The sequence below is a fragment of the Stenella coeruleoalba genome (assembly GCF_951394435.1).
Source record: "Stenella coeruleoalba genome assembly, chromosome: 17".
Taxonomy (NCBI): Eukaryota; Metazoa; Chordata; class Mammalia; order Artiodactyla; family Delphinidae; genus Stenella; species Stenella coeruleoalba.
The window spans coordinates 24,651,886-24,670,173 of record NC_137163.1 but is presented as its reverse complement, the minus strand read 5'-3'; the positions used below and the strand labels follow the sequence as shown (position 1 = coordinate 24,670,173).

The following is an 18,288-nucleotide window of genomic DNA, read 5'->3' as shown; positions in this document are numbered from 1 at the left end:
AGATTCATATGCTAAAACTTACTATATAGCTTCTAAATGCATTATAAAATTTTTAAACATTCATTTTTAAAATTAAGTTGTCCTCGAGCAAAGATGAGTTAGATAAGGTGACAGAGGTGAAGGGAAAAAGAGGGGTACCAATTATAAAATCTAAAAATGAGGAATGATTTTATTTTGATGACTAGCAACATATATAAATAAATTTTGGGAGTTGTATAACATTGTCATTATCAGAATCAATTAATAATGTATGAAATATTTTATATTTATATTTTAATAATGTATAAAATATAAAATGTCTGTTCATATATTTTCACAGACTAACTGTATATTTATAGTGATCTGATTAGGCAACTGTGTAATCAAGAAGAAAAGAAACACATTGGTATTATTCTTTTGTGTTAGATTACATCAGGGAGATATTAAACTCGCAATTCATAGGCATTTAGAGATGTACCTTAATGAGAAATCTCGATGATTAACAATCAGTATTACTATAAAACAGTATAAATTATCTGACATTGTATCTACAGTATTTCACAAATAAAATAATTGACAAAAAATTATGAAAATATTTTCAATGGAAAAACAAATAGCATAAAGTAGTAAACTTACACCTATATTGACTAAAATATTACTTCTAGATTGCATTCTTTAAAGAAACAGGTTTACCTTTTAAGAAAAAGTACAGTTCTACAATTCACGCTGATTGTTTTCAAATTATAGAAAGTTTTTCTTCCCATCCATGAATAACTCGACCCAGGTAAAAGTTAAGTTAAAGTTCTAGTTCATTATGGTTCATTATGGTTATATGCTCTTTTAAGTATTCATCAATCAATATAAATGATGATGGTGATTACATAGCACAGAACATGATATTTTTGTTATTTTGGTTGTATGACAGTTCATTATCATTACTTACAATGAGATATAATGTTTTTGTTAAAATGTTTTAAAATCTTATATGTTATTATCTATATGGTTTAAAGCACTCAATTTTGGTACCAGAAAAAAAAGCAAAACAATACAAAAAAACACTATTTAAATTTACTTTAAATTTGCATATTAATGCAGAAAATATGTGGTGGTTATCACTTATAAATATTGAAGAAATCATTATCATACCTCTACAAGCTGGCATTACTCCACTCCAAGTGCCATTAGTTGTACAAGTCCTGATTCTGGAACCATTCAATTCCATTGTATAGCCTGGCTGGCACATGTAGGAAACATTTTGTCCAACCACATAATCATCTCCATATCTCAGTCCACTGGCTGGTATACCTGGGTCTCCACAACTGATTACTATCAATATTGGATTGGAAGAGCAGATAGTTAATGTGGCATGTATTTAATGGAAAGAAATAGTAAGCATATGCCATACTTAATATAAAAGTAGGGAAAATTAGTTATCATGCTCATTTTTAATGATAAAACATAAGCATATTTAAACCACATACTGGCAATTCCTGATTATGATCAGTTACTTATTACAGATTCTATACACATGGCTCAGAAACTGTCATTTAGACTCGAAAAGGCCAGGTTAGTATGCTATTATGTTGTAAAAAACTCTGATGTGGTAACCTCTTCTAACCTGAATTAAATAATCATGGAGAAGCTTTCCTATAGGATTGAGATTTCTAACATAACATTTGAAATTTATACTCCTATATATGGTTACTGAAATCTCTAATTTATCAGGCTTGCTGGACTGAGAGTATATTTTCTGCACAGTGCCACTCAACTGGATATTATCATAGTTTTTAACTAACATAATGCTAGGTGCAAAAATAATAATTTTATTGAATAAATGAAAGAATGAATAAACTATAAAATGTGAATTTATCACATACTGGGCAAGATACATAATTTGTGGGCCTAGTGAAAAATGAAAATGCCAGAGCTAGGGATAGAGAAATCAACTTCCCATTTCCATCATCTCATTGCCATCCCAAGTGACAGAAAAATCCTCAAGAAATTGCGACCTCCACTCTGGAATGTGTTTGCTTCCTGGATTAGGGGTGAGTAAGAGGCCTCTGTCAATTGCTTGCCAAATCTGCCTTGTATCGCCAGTCTAGGAAAGGGTTAGCTGCTGCCCTGCCTCTGCCCCAAGACTCCATGAATAGAGCCAAATCCAAGCAGCCCCACCCACGCTTGCACCCAGACCCCACAAAGGGGTGAAGAACAGAGGTGAAGTGTGAGCCTCCTTCTGCTAATGACATGATGGACTGGCTGGGCAGAAGGCATCAGTGGCCCAGAGCAGGGGTGGGAGTGGGAAGGCCAGGCAGGGCCAGGGGCAGCAGGTGGTAGGGAGCTAAAGGCCTATAACCCATCCTAGAAAGACAGGGAGGCAGGGAGGCAAATTGTACAAGAGCAGACTCTCCAAACCTTCAGCACATGCTCCATTGTCCCAGTGGGCTTTGATTATAAAACACAAATTCAAAGATTAAATCATTAAAAATTTTGAGACAGTGATCACAGAGCATTAAACACCAACCACAGGAGGCTTTTGAGCACGAGATCCTAACAATCATGCTGGTCCATAAAGCTGTCTCAAATTACATATATAATATTCTCATTTATAAAATGACGCCACACAAAAACTTTCAAAAAGACTGATGACAGCATAGGAAACAGAATTAAGTCTAAATATGGCATTTAAGAACAAAGCATAACAGAGATCATATATAAGCCACAAAAGCACTTGCTGTTTTGAGAAACATGATTTAAGCATGCTTGGCTAAACGCTTTCTGGTGGCTAAGAGAAAAAGGAAAACACAAAAGGTCACATCACTTTTCCTTTTCTGGAGACAAAAAACATGTGGCATACCTGCCTTTTAGTATTTGTTTTGCCTTTTGAATTTTTTTTTCATAAAAGGACAAATAATTTTACCAGGTAAATCTAAGTTATACTGTCTCATTTTTATTTTGAATTAACAGTAATTAATTAATAGTTCCCATTTTGGAAGTCTAGGGTTAAAGACTAAAAATAGATTAAGACATAGAAGACCTTAATGACAATTAAATTATATCGTATTTATTAATTTACCATTAAAATTATGAATGTCAAGGTTTTTTTCATATTATTCTAATCTGTTGAGCCTAAGAAATTTAGGACCATGAATGATGACATTTAAATTAAAGAATAATATTCACAACATTCCGCCTGCTAATGCTCAGAGCCCTGAAGAGTTTGCTGAAATCACTCATTGAGTGTTTCTATCTGACTCCTAACAAGAGTTTTGTATATAGGATGATTTTAATTCTTTTAGTTACTGACAAGGAAAATATTTTTTAAATCGTACAACTGAGTTGAATAGGAAATCAAATCCTACTTGTTTACCATAAGATGTCAATTCTTTTTGCAGTTTTAAAACGTGTAATCATATAAAAATGAGTTTAAGACTTCATTTTATTTTACTTGTTATTTTATATTTTTAATCTAGATTCAAAGCTAAGAAGAAGGAAAATTAAAGAGAACACCAACAGATAGTTACTGTTTTCTGGGCAGCGCTTTACAGACTGAATTAGAATTCTGGCAAGAAAGAACAGCTAACCCAGTCGTAAGGCACATGAGCTGAGTGAGATGTAGCCACCGAAAGAAGACAGAGGGTTTATTTTAGAGAAGACTGAGGAAGAGTTCTGCATATCTTGGCAGCATCATGAATGAAATGCCTGATAACAACAGCTTTAGAAGGATTTGTTCTGGTGGTTTCATAATGAAGCAAAGGTCAAAGAGGAAGTTTCCAATAGCAACAATCTTTGTAAACAGCACCTGCTCCACAAGTCAATTCAGTCACCACCAGCTTGTTTTCAGCAACAAAAAGAGGCTTTCGGGGTTTTTTTAGGCAAAACCTTAGAATAGTAGCTCTTTAGGGCTTTCCCCTAAAATTCAGAGACATTAGTGCCTAACAACAGGGTGCTGTGGTTTAATGCAAGAGAATCTTTTCTAAGGTCACCAAATCCCTTATGTACACAGCAAGAGTGCACGCACACAGCAAGAGTGCATGCACACAGCAAAAGCGCATGCACACGCATGCATCCACACACCCAACAACCCAATAAACTCCATGAAGACAGTTATTTTGTCTCTTTTCTACACTACTGTATTCTCTGAGCCTAGTCTTGGGCATGACTCATCATAAGAGATTAAGTAAAATAGTTGTTTAAAGAATAAATGAGTGAATGAGTATGTAAGGAATAATTAAACAACTCAAATTCTCAAAAACACATGAATTGTTTGAAAGGTTTGAGTTTGGTTTTGTGTGAGCTTGTCTAATTAGCTTCTATCATGTAATTGATGCTTATTTGGCATCATTTATGATAAATCTAAGTATATAACCTCTATTCTAAATATAAAACATAATTGTACTAATTCTAGTCAATCTATGCCACCTCAAAGCTACTTTCTCTTTTAACTTCTTAAATGAACATTATAAATATGCATTTTTTAAAAAAAATATGATCACATTACCCACACTTTTACAACAGAATTCATTTTTTACTCAATATCTAATGAACATTTTTATGTGTTAATACATATAGATCCATTTAACTTGTTTTTAATGACATGATATTCCCTTGCATGGATATACATGCAATATGATTCACGTAACCAAACCCCTGTGACTGATATTTGAGTTATCCCATCATTTTCCCACTGTACACAGTGCAGCAATGGACATGCTTGCTTGGACATCATTACACATGTGCTTTGCTGGGTTTCAAGTCCAGAACAGAGTTCTGTAGCACAATGAAGTTCCAGAAAGGTGCTCAAGCCACTTCCCCGGTAACACTTCTGATTCTACATAATCTCCCAACGCAAAAGTTAGTTTCCTTTTTATATCTCAGTAAGGTAAGTTTTCTCAACTTTAACCCTGGCACTATGACATTTGGGACCAATAATTCTTGGCTGCTTTATGCATGGGGGGGGGGGTTAACATTGATCTCTACCTGCTAGATACCAACAGTTCATCCCACTCACCTGCAATGTGACAGCCAAATATATGTCCAGACATTGCCCCTGGGAAGCAAAATCACCCCTGTCTGAGAACCGCTGCCCTGAAGGATAATTCTCTCTTCTTGAGAAGATTTAGATGACTTTTTAGCTTCATCTCCCCCAGTTTCATTCTGGGATAGCCCCCAGCTTTCTCTTGTGTAAGACTAGCCCAGCTCCCTGACCTATCCTCTACAAAAAAAATCCATGAGAATTCTCAGGCTGGTAAAAAAAAGATTGGGTAAGAGCCATTTCTGTGTTGGGTATTTGGAACAAAAAGCTGTAGTTTCATTCATCACTGGATATGATTAAGTATGCTGTCCCTGGCCCAAATGACTTGTAGGATGCAGGGCATTGATCAGTTTGGAAACAGAAGTCCTGGTAGGTTAAAAAAAATATCCAAGAAACAAATTATATACAGATATATATATATATATATATATCTGTATACATATACAGATATATATATATATATATATATTTTTTTTTTTTCTTCTTCTTCTTTTTCTTTAGACCTGACAGCCAATCCTTACTTGACAAGCCCTGTCCTGGCACAGATTGTATCTTTTTCCCAAACACTATGTGCCCTAGGTACCAGAGGTGGCTCTGCCTGTTAGATTTTGTGAAAGATAATGTTTCCATACTATTAGTATCTTGAAGGGTTTCTGTGTTAACAAAAAATGTATATATGTTTTTAATGAGTATTTACTTGTGCTTAGTTTTTAGATCTTCTCTCTCAGTCTGAACATTACAGAAGGGGACTTCACCAAATCTTAAAATCAGGACACTGTTACAAGCTTCTTGGTATTGTAGCACATATCTTTTCCTTCCAGCTTGGTTTAAGTTCTGTGGATGTTTCTTAACATTTATAATTTCTCTGCCAAAGTGTTCACGATATTTGAATGCATGATTTTGATCTCATGATATATTCTTTTACTCACCCATGAGAAAATTAGTTATTTGGGGGAAACTTCATACTCCAGCACTGGTGGTGGGTTTAATAAGGACCTGTCTGGAGATGCAGAAGGATAGGCGTAGAGAAGAGGGAAGAGTTCTTGGTTTCGAGGCATATTTTTAGAGAAAGATTAAGTGTACAATTTCTCAATTCCTCTATAATCTGAAGCTGGAGAATATTAGCAGTTAGAATTTATGTGAGGAGCATTTTATCCTTTTACCAATATCTGTAATAAGGCTAGATATGAGGAAGAAAAGTAGGGGCATTACCATTATTATTAAATTGTGTTTATTCCAGAAATGTTTTCTAAAATCATGAAAATGGATAAGGAAAATCACAGGTGACACATCTACACATGTGACTGGAAAGGAGTGTTTTAAGAACAAAAAAATCTGTGTGTGTTTGTGCATGTGTGTGTTTGTTTTGCTGCTGGGAAATCAAGCAAATAAAAGGTATATTTGCAAATCACTCTGGTAGGAAATTCTCAAAGGGCAAAAATGCTTGAAATGCCAAAGCTACTTTACTGCGTGTGAAATATTAGAGACCAGAGACCAACCTTACTAAAATTTGCCAGTTCCTGGCAAAGGGCTCTATGATAGGTTCTGGGTAAATGATTTTTTATTAACTGAATCCATAAGTCATCCAATTATATTATATACCCGCGGTTCTCTTTCTATTTCATTTAAACTGTATTTTATATAAACTATATTACCATAATAAGTTAAAAATAAAATAATATTCTAAAAATTGGATCACTCCTTTGATTATCACTATGCAGGAGGTACTAGCTGCCTAAGGATAACTAGCCCAGTTACGGAGGGGGAAAACATTTAAAGTAACCAAAATTTTATTTTTAAAATGTAGAAAAAAAATCTAAATATAATTCAATTCTTTATATTTTACTTTCATTCAACCATTGTAACTAGATGATTTATTCAACTATATTTTAAGACTTTTATTAATTCTTTCCTATTCAAATCACCCTATATTGAAACGTGTGTCATGTAATCAATCTTGTTGATTTTATCTTTCAACTGATATTGTCCTAAATCTATCAGATCCCTATTTTCAATTATAATATATGTGATTCAACAGTACTCCTGTTCTTTTCTTTTGACTCATCATATTAAAATATTTCATCTCCTGCAAGATTTAGATTATTGACATACCTGTACTATATGTTTGAACTCTCATCTTGAGATAACCAAAAAATTATTGCTAAGCTATATAGAGAAAATTGCAATTTTGAGTGGAAAGTACTGTTGAGCAAACACAAATTTTACAAGTGATCAGCTCATTAAAAAATGACATAACTTTGCAGAACTCCAATTGGTAAATGTAGACAAATTGGAAAAGTAAGAGAGGAACAGGCTATAAATTAACAAAACATTTTCATATGCCTTATAAGCAATGCTCTATATTTATATCATGTCAAATATATTTGACTATGGTAAAAAAAAATAGGAAATAAAGCAAGAAAACAAGGAGGAGGAAAAATACAGAAGGAGAAAATGAAGTGAACTTGATAACATTGCTTCCTGAGTTAAAAAGACTTGAGTTTAAATCTTAGAATCTACATTTACTAGCTGTGTTAGCACAGGAAAGAAAGTTATATTTTCTCTGTAAGATACCATTTCTTCAAATGTGAAATAGAAAGGATAATAGTATATACTTTATAGATCTGTTCTGAGGATTAAGTGAGAGAACTTGTGTAAAGCACTTAACATAAATCCTAACAAATGGTAAGCAATGACAAATTTATTTATTATGAATAGAAATAGTAACACTTTGAATGGAAAGAAAAAAAGGAAGATTTTGTTTTCTTTAGGTGGGTTTTCCAAAAATTGGAATCAGGAATTTGGTTTAGAAATTTAGTTCAATACTTTAAATTTTTTCATACTTAATTTAATTCATTTTAAATTCATGTTTATGTCCTTGCATACAGATACTAGAAAAATAATGCCTACAAAAGGCAATTACATTAAATCAAAATTTATTAAACATATGCTTTATTTGAATTTAATGTTTCTGGTATATATAAGAAATGAAAAAATTAATTTAATGGGAAATTTCATCCATTTATGTGGCAGAAATAACTGTTTAGTGGTGAGCTCTGTCAGTATTCAGTAAATCAGTTAAATGATTTGGTGCCTCAATTTCCTGACCTATGCATTTAAGTCTACGATACAATCTCTTCCAGCTCCAAAATTACATGATTCTATCAATCATATATTGAAATTAACTTCCACTGCAAATTAATGAGAAGGACTCTGAAACACTTGTTCTAATCAACAACAGATCACCACATATAAAATTTTCAGTATGTTAGATTCTTTAATTACAGGAGTTTAATCTGTTTTAATTTCCACTGAAACCTCTCTCTGTGTTTCTTTTTGAAGGATATTTTTATTTTTGCTTTTGGTTTGGGTTGCTACTGAGGTGTTTGCTGTGAAGTAAATCAACTGTTAAAATTCTCAGTTTCTAGTTTAATAGCAATTCATCATTTAAAAGCTAATGCTTGAAATACCTTACTCAACACAATATTTCTCCTTGAAGAACTGACATAAAAAAGAGACTTTAAATTTTGATATGTTATTTGCTCCCGGTCTGTGTTGAATTGAGTGTTTTTTAACTTGTTTAAAAATTCCTAAGGAAAACCAAAAACAATTCAGTAAAAAATTTAATCTAATTTTCAATCTTAAGAACTAGTATGTGTTTTTCTTTACTAAAGTTGGAAAATACTTTAAATAAAAGACTTAGGTATTTATCCATGAATAAAAAAAATTGTTATTCAATGTGAAAAGAAATGTTACTCAGTATATTTCCTTTATTCTGAATATATTCATTATTTCCTTCTTTTTCATAACTATATATTGAAAACATACTATATACCAGAAACTGTGTGCTATGTTATCTATAAATTACAAGCCCCCTCTGCAAGTATTTTAAAATGGAGTGGAATGGTAAGTCATGTGCACTAATAGCTAAATTAAATTCATATGAGATATCTGAGTCAGTCAACAACTATTTACTTGGTCAATTTATGTATCAGTTGCTAGAGGGTCAATGATATAAACAGCCCCAGTTACTAATGCCCTATTAAGTTTATAGTTTAGTGATGTAAGGAACTGCCATAAAAGAGTTATACAATGTAGAGAGATCAGTTTTAGCCAAAGCAGATATGAGGAAGAAGTGCCCTAAGAAGGCTTTTGCCAAATGTGCCGTTTGAGCTAATTCTTAAAGGGTACTAGGTAAGAGTTTTAAAGGCTCAGATTGGGGTGGTGTACCATGAAAACAGTAAAGCATATTTCTTAATTGTTAGAATGTTCAGTATTTTAAAAAATGAGACATTTTCAAAGTAAGTAGGAGGACTTCTTTCCTTCAAGATGGAGAAACAAGGAAGAATTTACTCTCCATTTGAAACAACTTCCCAATCCCACCCCCCTCAAAAAAAGTACAAGTTTCATCAGGCAGCAAAGCACAGTGATCCTTGAGTGACAGGAAACAAATGAGGTGATTGCTATGACTGCCTCGTCTTACTGCCCAAAGAGAGTTTCCAGGCTGTGGCACAGGGAGAAGGACCCCATGCAGAGCCCGGCAGACTCCCTGAGTTGAAAAGATGGATTGGACAGGAGACAACAAAGTGGACAGACTTAGTGAGACAGAATACAAGAGAGGACACACACACAGATCTCTGGAGACGTAAGGAGAAAACTCCTTGAGTTATTTGGCAGAATACTGATTAAGCCATGAGAAAACTGCCCAAGGTGAAGTAAAAAAACTACTCGCAAAGATTAGATGTAACAGTATCTGGTGCTGACACAAGGCCAGGAATATAACTTGTTACTGATTCAAATCAACAACTGAGAAATACTTTGCTATTGCACATTTGGCTGTTATGTTCTATTCAGTGCTTATTTCAACGACCTTCCAGCCATAGTGTGCCTTTACCTTTGAAGAGACACAATATACACGAAGTATCTCAACAGTTTTCAGGCACGATATTAACTACAACTAACTTTCTCAAGAATCACAGATATGACATGGCATTAGTTTGACAGCATCCTCCTCTGAATAGATTAATTCAGCTATTTATTCAGGAAATACAAATACTCACAAAAGAGCTAAAGAAAAAGGTGGGGGATGCATCATTCGCCCAAACATGGTACAAGGCCTGCCTCCTTAGTAAATTTCTGGGAATTACTAGGTCAGCAAAGGGCTGCTCTACCACTGACACTGTCAAGAACTATTGACCTTCTCCACACCACAACACTAAAATAAGCCCAGCATCTTTTTGGATCCTGGAAGCAACATGCTTCTCATTTACAAATTTTACTTACGCCCATTTATGTTAATATTCACAAACGACTTTTAATGAGGGCCTCTACAGCAAAAGTATAATCTGTTCAAATTTCAACACACAAGAAACTTCCATTAGTCTCCTCAGAGCCTATTTCACTCAAGGGCTTTAGCAACGTCTCATGACTCCTTGAATGAGTCTCTGAACACATCCTAAAATAGCTCTTCTTTCAAAAATTTCATGATTTACATGATGCTACTGCAGTTCTTCTTAATATAAGCAGCAGTGATTTTCCAATGGATAGATTATTGTTAGTTAAATAAATTCTATTTTTCCATATATAGACATTAATTTATATATAGGAATTTTAAATACATTAAAAAAATCCAACAAGTGGGTAATTTCATTATGATGCTGAATCTCTGAAATGCCACATTTTTTAACATCTCAAGAGGGCAAATCAGCCATCAGGACTTCCGACAATAGTTCACGAACCCAAAAATAATCAGTCTGCTTTTTCAAAAACCAAGTCAACAATTAATATGTGCTAGATTGGCAAAACGAAAGTACATTCCTTGTATTTTTAGTCTTGATTATAGCTGATAATTCATCTCTGTTTTTAACATACTGTAAAATTACATTTAATAGCACTGATATTCTGTGATCCCTCTTTTCTCTGCCAATGTGATACCTTGGAAGCCAACTGATTCTTAAACTCACTAGTGTACACTTGAACCGTAACACTATCATCATCTTTTAATGTGAAGGACAATACAAATATTCAAAACCTTGCCTGGTTTGATTAATTACAAAACACACACATACATGTTTATATAACTATTTTTCACATACCTAGTGATACTTCAAAATACTGAGAAGAAACTTACTTGTACAGTTAGGCAAAGTTCCAGACCACGTTCCATTGGCTGTGCACTGCCTAACTGAAGGTCCAGAAAGGATATATCCCTCCACGCAGGAATAAATGACTGAACTAGAAAATGTTGTGCCATCAATCCGAAAGACTTTTCCATTGGCTGTTGTCCCTGGGTTACCACACTGTACAGCTATAAAACAAAATGGTTAAGAGTATATATAAAAATAGTGTATTTAGGAATCCTCTCACAAAAAGTTAAGGACTAAATGATTGTTTCAGATTATCCAAAGGAGCAATAAAATCCTCTAAAATAAGCATTGAATTCTCTTTTATAAGGAGTTGAAATTCAAGATGAATTTATATCTTATTAGTTTAATTACTGGGATACAAATCATATAAAAGCTACTTTTTAAAGAATTTTGTGAGTCATTTTGGTAAAACTTTGCACAGTAATTACTTGAGAGTATTGCTTTGGGGTAACACAAAGTCTTTCAAAGAAGAATTTTAAGAGTCTCTGCCTAAAAAGCAGCTCATGTAAAACTGGAAGATATGTAACGAGAAGAAACAAAGATTTACTATAATTATACTTGTAAGAAAACAGATATAAAATATACACTGATTTACTATAATTATACTTGTAATAAAACAGATATAAAACACGCTTAAATATTATAAGCATCATGTATGTTTTTATTTATATAAGTATATAACTGATTTGCACTAAAACTTTATAATCTCTATTTCTGGACCAAAGTGTACAAAAAATTAACTGAGTAAAAACAAAGTCACTAAAATTCTAGGAATGATTTTCATTAAGTTTTCAATGTATCCTAAATAGGAGTCACAAACACAAATGCTTTATATGATTATTCTGTATTATGTTTAACTATTTGCCACCAATGGCATCAGTGAATTTTTTAAATATATAAAAAGCAAGCCTATGTCAAATGCAGTACCTAATTTTGTTGTAGTATAAGAAGGCATCTTAATACTTTACAGAATTTGCTATCTATACGATTATGAAGTGTACTTATAATTTCAGAAAGTACCACATATATCTCTTGCTGCATCTTAAATATTTAATTTTGTCGATCATTGGTAATGGTGCTGTATGTTTGTGTGTATGTGTGTGTAGACAGAAAACTTATACATCTTGCACATTACAATTAGGGCATCTTTCTTTCATAAAGGTTAGTACCTGGAGAGTTTTCCATTATGTGTGTATTCATAATCTACCTAACTAATCTCCTGCTGATAAACATGAAATTTAGTTTAGTTTAGTTTCTCTATCATTTTTGGTTATAATGTACTCTAGCTTATATATACAACTATGTACATTGATCCTATTTTTATGATAAGTTTCTGAAAGTGGAATTTCTGGAAAATTTTAATTCTGAAAAATATTTTTAAGTATATATAGTGTTACCCAAGATATTAGAAAAATACACACTTGTATCAATAGTGTGAAAGTTTGCTTATTTTCACACATCCTCTCCAATACCATGTCCCATTTTTTTTTTTTTTTTTTTTTTTTTTGGTACGCGGGCCTCTCACTGCTGTGGCCTCTCCCGTTGCGGAGCACAGGCTCCGGATGCACAGGCCCCGGACGCACAGGCCCAGCGGCCATGGCTCACGGGCCCAGCCGCTCTGTGGCATGTGGGATCTTCCCGGACCGGGGCACGAACCCGTGTCCCCTGCATCGGCAGGCGGACTCTCAACCACTGCGCCACCAGGGAAGCCCCAATATTTTTATTTTCTTTAGGAAAAAAAAATTCCTCAAAAGTGGAGTTAATAAATCAAAGCTAAGAATATATATGCATTTTTATCAACTTAATCTAAAATATAATTTTAAAAAACCTCTAGAAATGTTTTAAAGTTCTAGTTTTGCTGCACATACGCTACAATTTCATATTAAAGCAGGTGAAAAATGATCGTTTGATGTTTAATTGTAATATTCTGATTAGTAGTTATGTAGAATTTCTTCTATAGTTTGCAATTTTTTTTTGCTCTTGTGTATTTTCTGTTCATTTCCTCTTTCCAGTCATCTGCTAGAATCTGTTTTTCTAAGTGATTTGTATGAACTCCATTTTATGGGGAAAATATTAATTCTGTTTTATTTGCTACAACTCCTAGGTCTATTTTATCTGTAATGTGTACATTAACAAAACAAGGTCAGCACCAGGTTGCATTTCGTCTAAAAATATTTTGCAGTTCAGCTGAGCAAAGAGCTGGCTTAGATATCACCCACATAATGTACGACATCACTATAAAGACTTTGCCTTTGGAAAGTAAGTTTGAGAAATAAAGTGAAGACAGTGTGCTTAGTGTCTTTTGCTCCACAACTTTGTTCCCATCCTTTCCCAATAGAAACTGAGCTGCAATTCTCTCTTAAGATTATTAATTTAGTCCAGTTATAAAAAAGATAACTATCTTTCCTAGAATATGGATACTAATTTTAAACATAATACAAGTGTATGAAAATATAGTCAATCAAAAAACTGTCAAGAAGGTTTTATTGGGAATTGTTTTCTATTTATAAACCCCATACATTTGGTATAACATCAAGTAAATTTCATACATACCTTTGCAAGTTTAGTTTTTGCACTAAAATAATCTCAAAAAGAACAATTTAAATTATAAGGGTAATTTTCCAGCAACATTTCCTTTTCTAGGCAGTCTTGTAAAAATTATGTTTACTCTGAATCAGTCAGAACAATTAACAATTTTACTTAAACACCCCAAATATTAAGAATTCTAGTTATGAGCAATACCTATAAATAAAAATATCATTTATACTTAGACATCTGTTTATATTTTTCCATTTCTACAAACCTGAAAACTAAAACAGATCATGAGGTAATGTTGATGTGAGAACAACCTAATTTTTTCCTAGTGGTGTCAACAATACAGAGCACTGTGATAAAGGGAAAAAAAAATTCTTTTTAACTTTTCCAATCCTGATATCTACTGTGATGTGAACAATGTATATAAATGATCCATGAGAGATAATTTTAATAACTTAATAATTGTTATCTATCATATTTCTCTTATAGGACAGTGTTGGTAAAACTGGAATGATACTGCTTTTATTCCATGGTTGAGGACAAGAACTGGTAGGAGTAATTTCATGAGCAGCACCCAGTTGAATTTGATACACATTAAATTCCAGCATCATCAATGTTATTAGTTTCTACTTGAGATTACCTTTGCATTCTGGCTGCCTTCCAGTCCAACTGCCATTGGGTAAACATGTTCTTTCTTCTGAGCCATGAAGGATATAACCAATATCACAGGCAAAACGTACAGAACTTTTGGTTCTGAAATTGCTTTCCTGTCTAGAACCATGACCAGGAGTACCTGGATCCCCACATGTACCAGTAGCATCACCTGCAATTCAGTACAGTTCAAGTTAACTTATTTCAATGAACATTTATTAAGTTATGATTTAGTCCAACATTCTTGTAGGAATTTGTTTTTGTGCATGTTGTGTTTTAACATGCTAAGTTGACTGGGTAAAATCGTAATTCATATTTCCTATCTGACTCCAGTCATAAGAAAAAGCCTAAAGGAAAAAGAAAATAGTTGCAGAGTATGGTGTTATTTTCCATACCAGTGATATTTGGAGACGTTCAATAAGTTGAAGATATTTCATTAGTATTTCCAGAATCTAGTTCTTAACCGACATAATGGAAAATTTATAATTGACAGTTCGTTGGGCTCAAATGAGAATGGATTTATACAATTAAAATTTAAAACATGGACTTGGCAATTTTCATCTTTCTTTCTCTGAATTGAATCAGTTTCTGTTAAAACAGAACTGTGATATACTGGAAAATATAAATGTTAAAATATAGTATTTCTAAACTTTCACCCCCTAATCTTCTCTATCAATGACCACTGACCAAAAATGAATAAGCTGCATACTTCTCATACATGAAGATATAAAAATAAATTGTAAACAAAGACTAGAAACTCTGACTTAAGTTCTTAATACGGATTTTTTGCTCATGCCAAAGTGTTTCTCTTTTGATTATAGTGTTTAGGGTTTACTGTCTCTTTATCATTTCTTAATTAATTTTAATTAAAGTTGCCACAGTATTAGTATACTTTTGAGACAGAGAGAGAGAGAGAGAGAAACAGAGAGACACAGAAAGAGAGACAGAGAAAGTTGAATACATAAGCATTGACAGTGCTTTCTGTCTATCTAGATGCCTATTTTGACACGCCCTGTGTATTTGGAATCCTTCTTAATATTTCCTCATCTTCATGTGATGAAATATTAATAATAACATAAATATTTAAGGTCACTATTTCACTTTTAAATATATGTGTACAGATTATTTTTACAACTAAGTAGTAGTTTCCCAATCAATCCTGTGTGTGTGTGTATGACAGAAAGAGAGAGAGGGAGGGAGAGAGGGAGAGAGAGAGAGACAGAGACAGAGACAGAGACACAGAGAGAGATGTGTGTTATATGTATTATCAGTTAGCTGAGTGAGTAAATTAACTATGATAGTTTTAAAAATCTATAGATTAAATTTGAAGTACCAGGTAGTTATTTCATAGGGTTTAACCACAATTACAAGGGGAATCTGAAACTAAGTATTTCACAACTTTTACCTCTAAAGGAAAAATAGTGTAAAACAACTCCTAATAAGTCATCATATGATCTCCACAGAGATAAAATAATATAAAGATAATGGACAATATGTAAGTAGAAAGAACAGGCAGAAAAATGAGCACCAATATCTGGCTGATAGGTAAAAACAGAATAAATAGTATCAAGTAGGGAGAAATCACAGCTGTAAAACTGAAATACAATTTCTGAAGAAAAACAGTAACTTAAACAGCTCAAAAAAGATTTTTCAAATACTCACTCTGTGAACAAATTATTAATTAAAAGTACACTGAATATTTACTTATTCTAAGAAAACTCTATTGGGATCATAGACACTCAGGAGTTATATGTTGTCTATTAATAATAAAATTAGGAAAATAAATGTTTTTCATAAAAATTATTGGCTTAGTTTAATTTAAAACATTTAGGGCTTTATTTTAAAATTATGCTATTAAGTAACTGATTGCTTACAAAGTTCATCTACAAAGAACTGAATTCTAACAGGAAACTACTGATATAACATTGCTTTATAGGGAAACATATTTTATATCTGCTAAAATGGAATAGCTACTTAAGCTTGAATGGTTAGCTATTTTAATGAATAAAAAAAGCACTTCACAGAGAGTAGCATCCTAACACCACTTACATTTGATACAACACAGTTCAAAACATATACCTGTAATTTATCATTTACAAAATCAGTATTAATTTGTGTTCTAAATTCATATTACCTTAAGAAGAATTCCAATAAATGTAAAAATGTTACAGCTTCTCCCATGAGATTTTTAAAAGAGAAATGTATTATTGTACCTCTTTAGATTGTTTTGTGTATATATTCCAAATAATAATAATACTATTAATGTAATTTCCAACACATATCATCCAATTTTCCAAGTGGTACCTGAACAATGAGGTTGTGATCCACTCCAATGGCCATTTAATTGGCAAGTCCTTGATGACTGGCCGAGAAGGGTATGCTTTCCTGTGCAGGAATAGCGAACAGTGGACCCAAAGGTATACTTCTCACCAGACAGGACTGCATTAGGAGGAACGCCAGGGTGTCCACAGTCAATCACTACAATACATAATTATTGAATATAAAATTTTTTATATCTCTATCAAACAACCTACACCAACTTTTTATGAAATAAATCAGAATTATCTGCTCTAATATACACATCATCCAGAAATCAAATATCTATATGACAGTTGAAGTTACAGGAGTTATTCTGTCATCCCACTCACCCTGAGCATGAGTTTAACAGGAACATTGTAAGTAAACTTAAATGATTGAATCGGTATAAGATTGTATGTGTGGGGGTAGTGAGTGTGTGTTTATATACATATGTGCATGGGTTGGAAGTATGTATGTGTCTAGATAAGGATGTGAAAGTTAGGGAGAGGAGTGATGTGGATTGGCTAAATAAGGTCATATAGGATTCAAAATGAGCCTATACAAAAATTAAAAGGGAAAAACTTAAGGGTAAAGGAGAGGGAATGAAGGTGGATCTGTGACACACAATGTAGACTACACATAATGTAGTCCAGATTCCACTCCAGGCCATTAATGAATAAATTGTCCTGAAAATACTCAGTGGCTTATCAACCAAAACACAGCTAAGCCTAGCAGAATCAGATGTTAACACATTGAGAATTATCTTTATAAGCTAGAAGTAGCTTGGGAACTTACTGTGTGCCCCCTTTTAGTTGTAACTTGGAAAAATACTGAGCACAATATGACTCTAAAGTATTAAATAGCACACAAGGAGACATAAACTTAATAAAACCCCTGAGTACTTAGCACAGTACCAGGGAGTGCTATAGGAAATAAAGAAAAGGTAAAAAGTAAATAAGAGCTAAGAAAATCTGAAGGAGTTCATGTTTTCAGGTCCTACAAAAGATTTTTAACTTTAATGTTGTAGCCACACAAGGCTAAGTAAGTGAATTACTTAAACCATTAGACTAGTCAGTCTACAAAAAGAAATCAAATGCATTTTAAGCAAGGGATCAACAATTGATTTAATTATCTGCATAGAATATGAAATTAGATAGACACTGTATAAAGTTTTGTTTCTTTGTCAGTTTGTGAATGAGTACATGAATGATGCCACTAATTTTTCAAAAAATCTTACCCCATGAACATAAAGAAAGTGCCTCTTAAATAAAACATGATCATAAAATAATTTTATAATTTAGCAATTTAGTATAACCAAAAATTATTTGCACAATGCTTTCTTGATACACTACTCCTTCAATCTATAAAGTTCTTCTCTCTCCTATCATGTCCAAGATTCATCAGCTCTGAGATGTAAATATATTTGAGACCTATCAATAAACTGAATTCCTAGAATTCATGTTCACTTCTCTATGTCTTCACAAAATTTTGATTTATTTCTGTTAAATTATTGTCTCACTACACATGTTAATTGTATGCAAAGCTGCTATAATTTATTTTATTTATATTCTACAATCACAACATATAACAAAATGCACTCGTATGCTGACTGACTTGAAAGATGATGTGTATTAACAGTTCTTATGT

At 32.9% G+C, this 18,288-nt stretch overlaps 1 protein-coding gene across 3 annotated transcripts in view; it reads right to left on the bottom strand.

The window, feature by feature from the left end:
* Positions 1 to 18,288, bottom strand: part of CSMD3 (CUB and Sushi multiple domains 3) — a gene marked incomplete at its 5' end in the record, with an annotated part of 1,071,061 nt that overhangs the window by 45,012 nt on the left and 1,007,761 nt on the right. For all 3 annotated transcript variants that reach the window (XM_079901374.1, XM_079901375.1, XM_079901376.1), the window contains 4 exons: positions 1,126 to 1,305; positions 11,142 to 11,318; positions 14,333 to 14,515; positions 16,648 to 16,821. In XM_079901374.1, the coding sequence (XP_079757500.1) occupies positions 1,126 to 1,305; positions 11,142 to 11,318; positions 14,333 to 14,515; positions 16,648 to 16,821 (714 nt within the window). The remainder of the gene's footprint in view (positions 1 to 1,125; positions 1,306 to 11,141; positions 11,319 to 14,332; positions 14,516 to 16,647; positions 16,822 to 18,288) is intronic.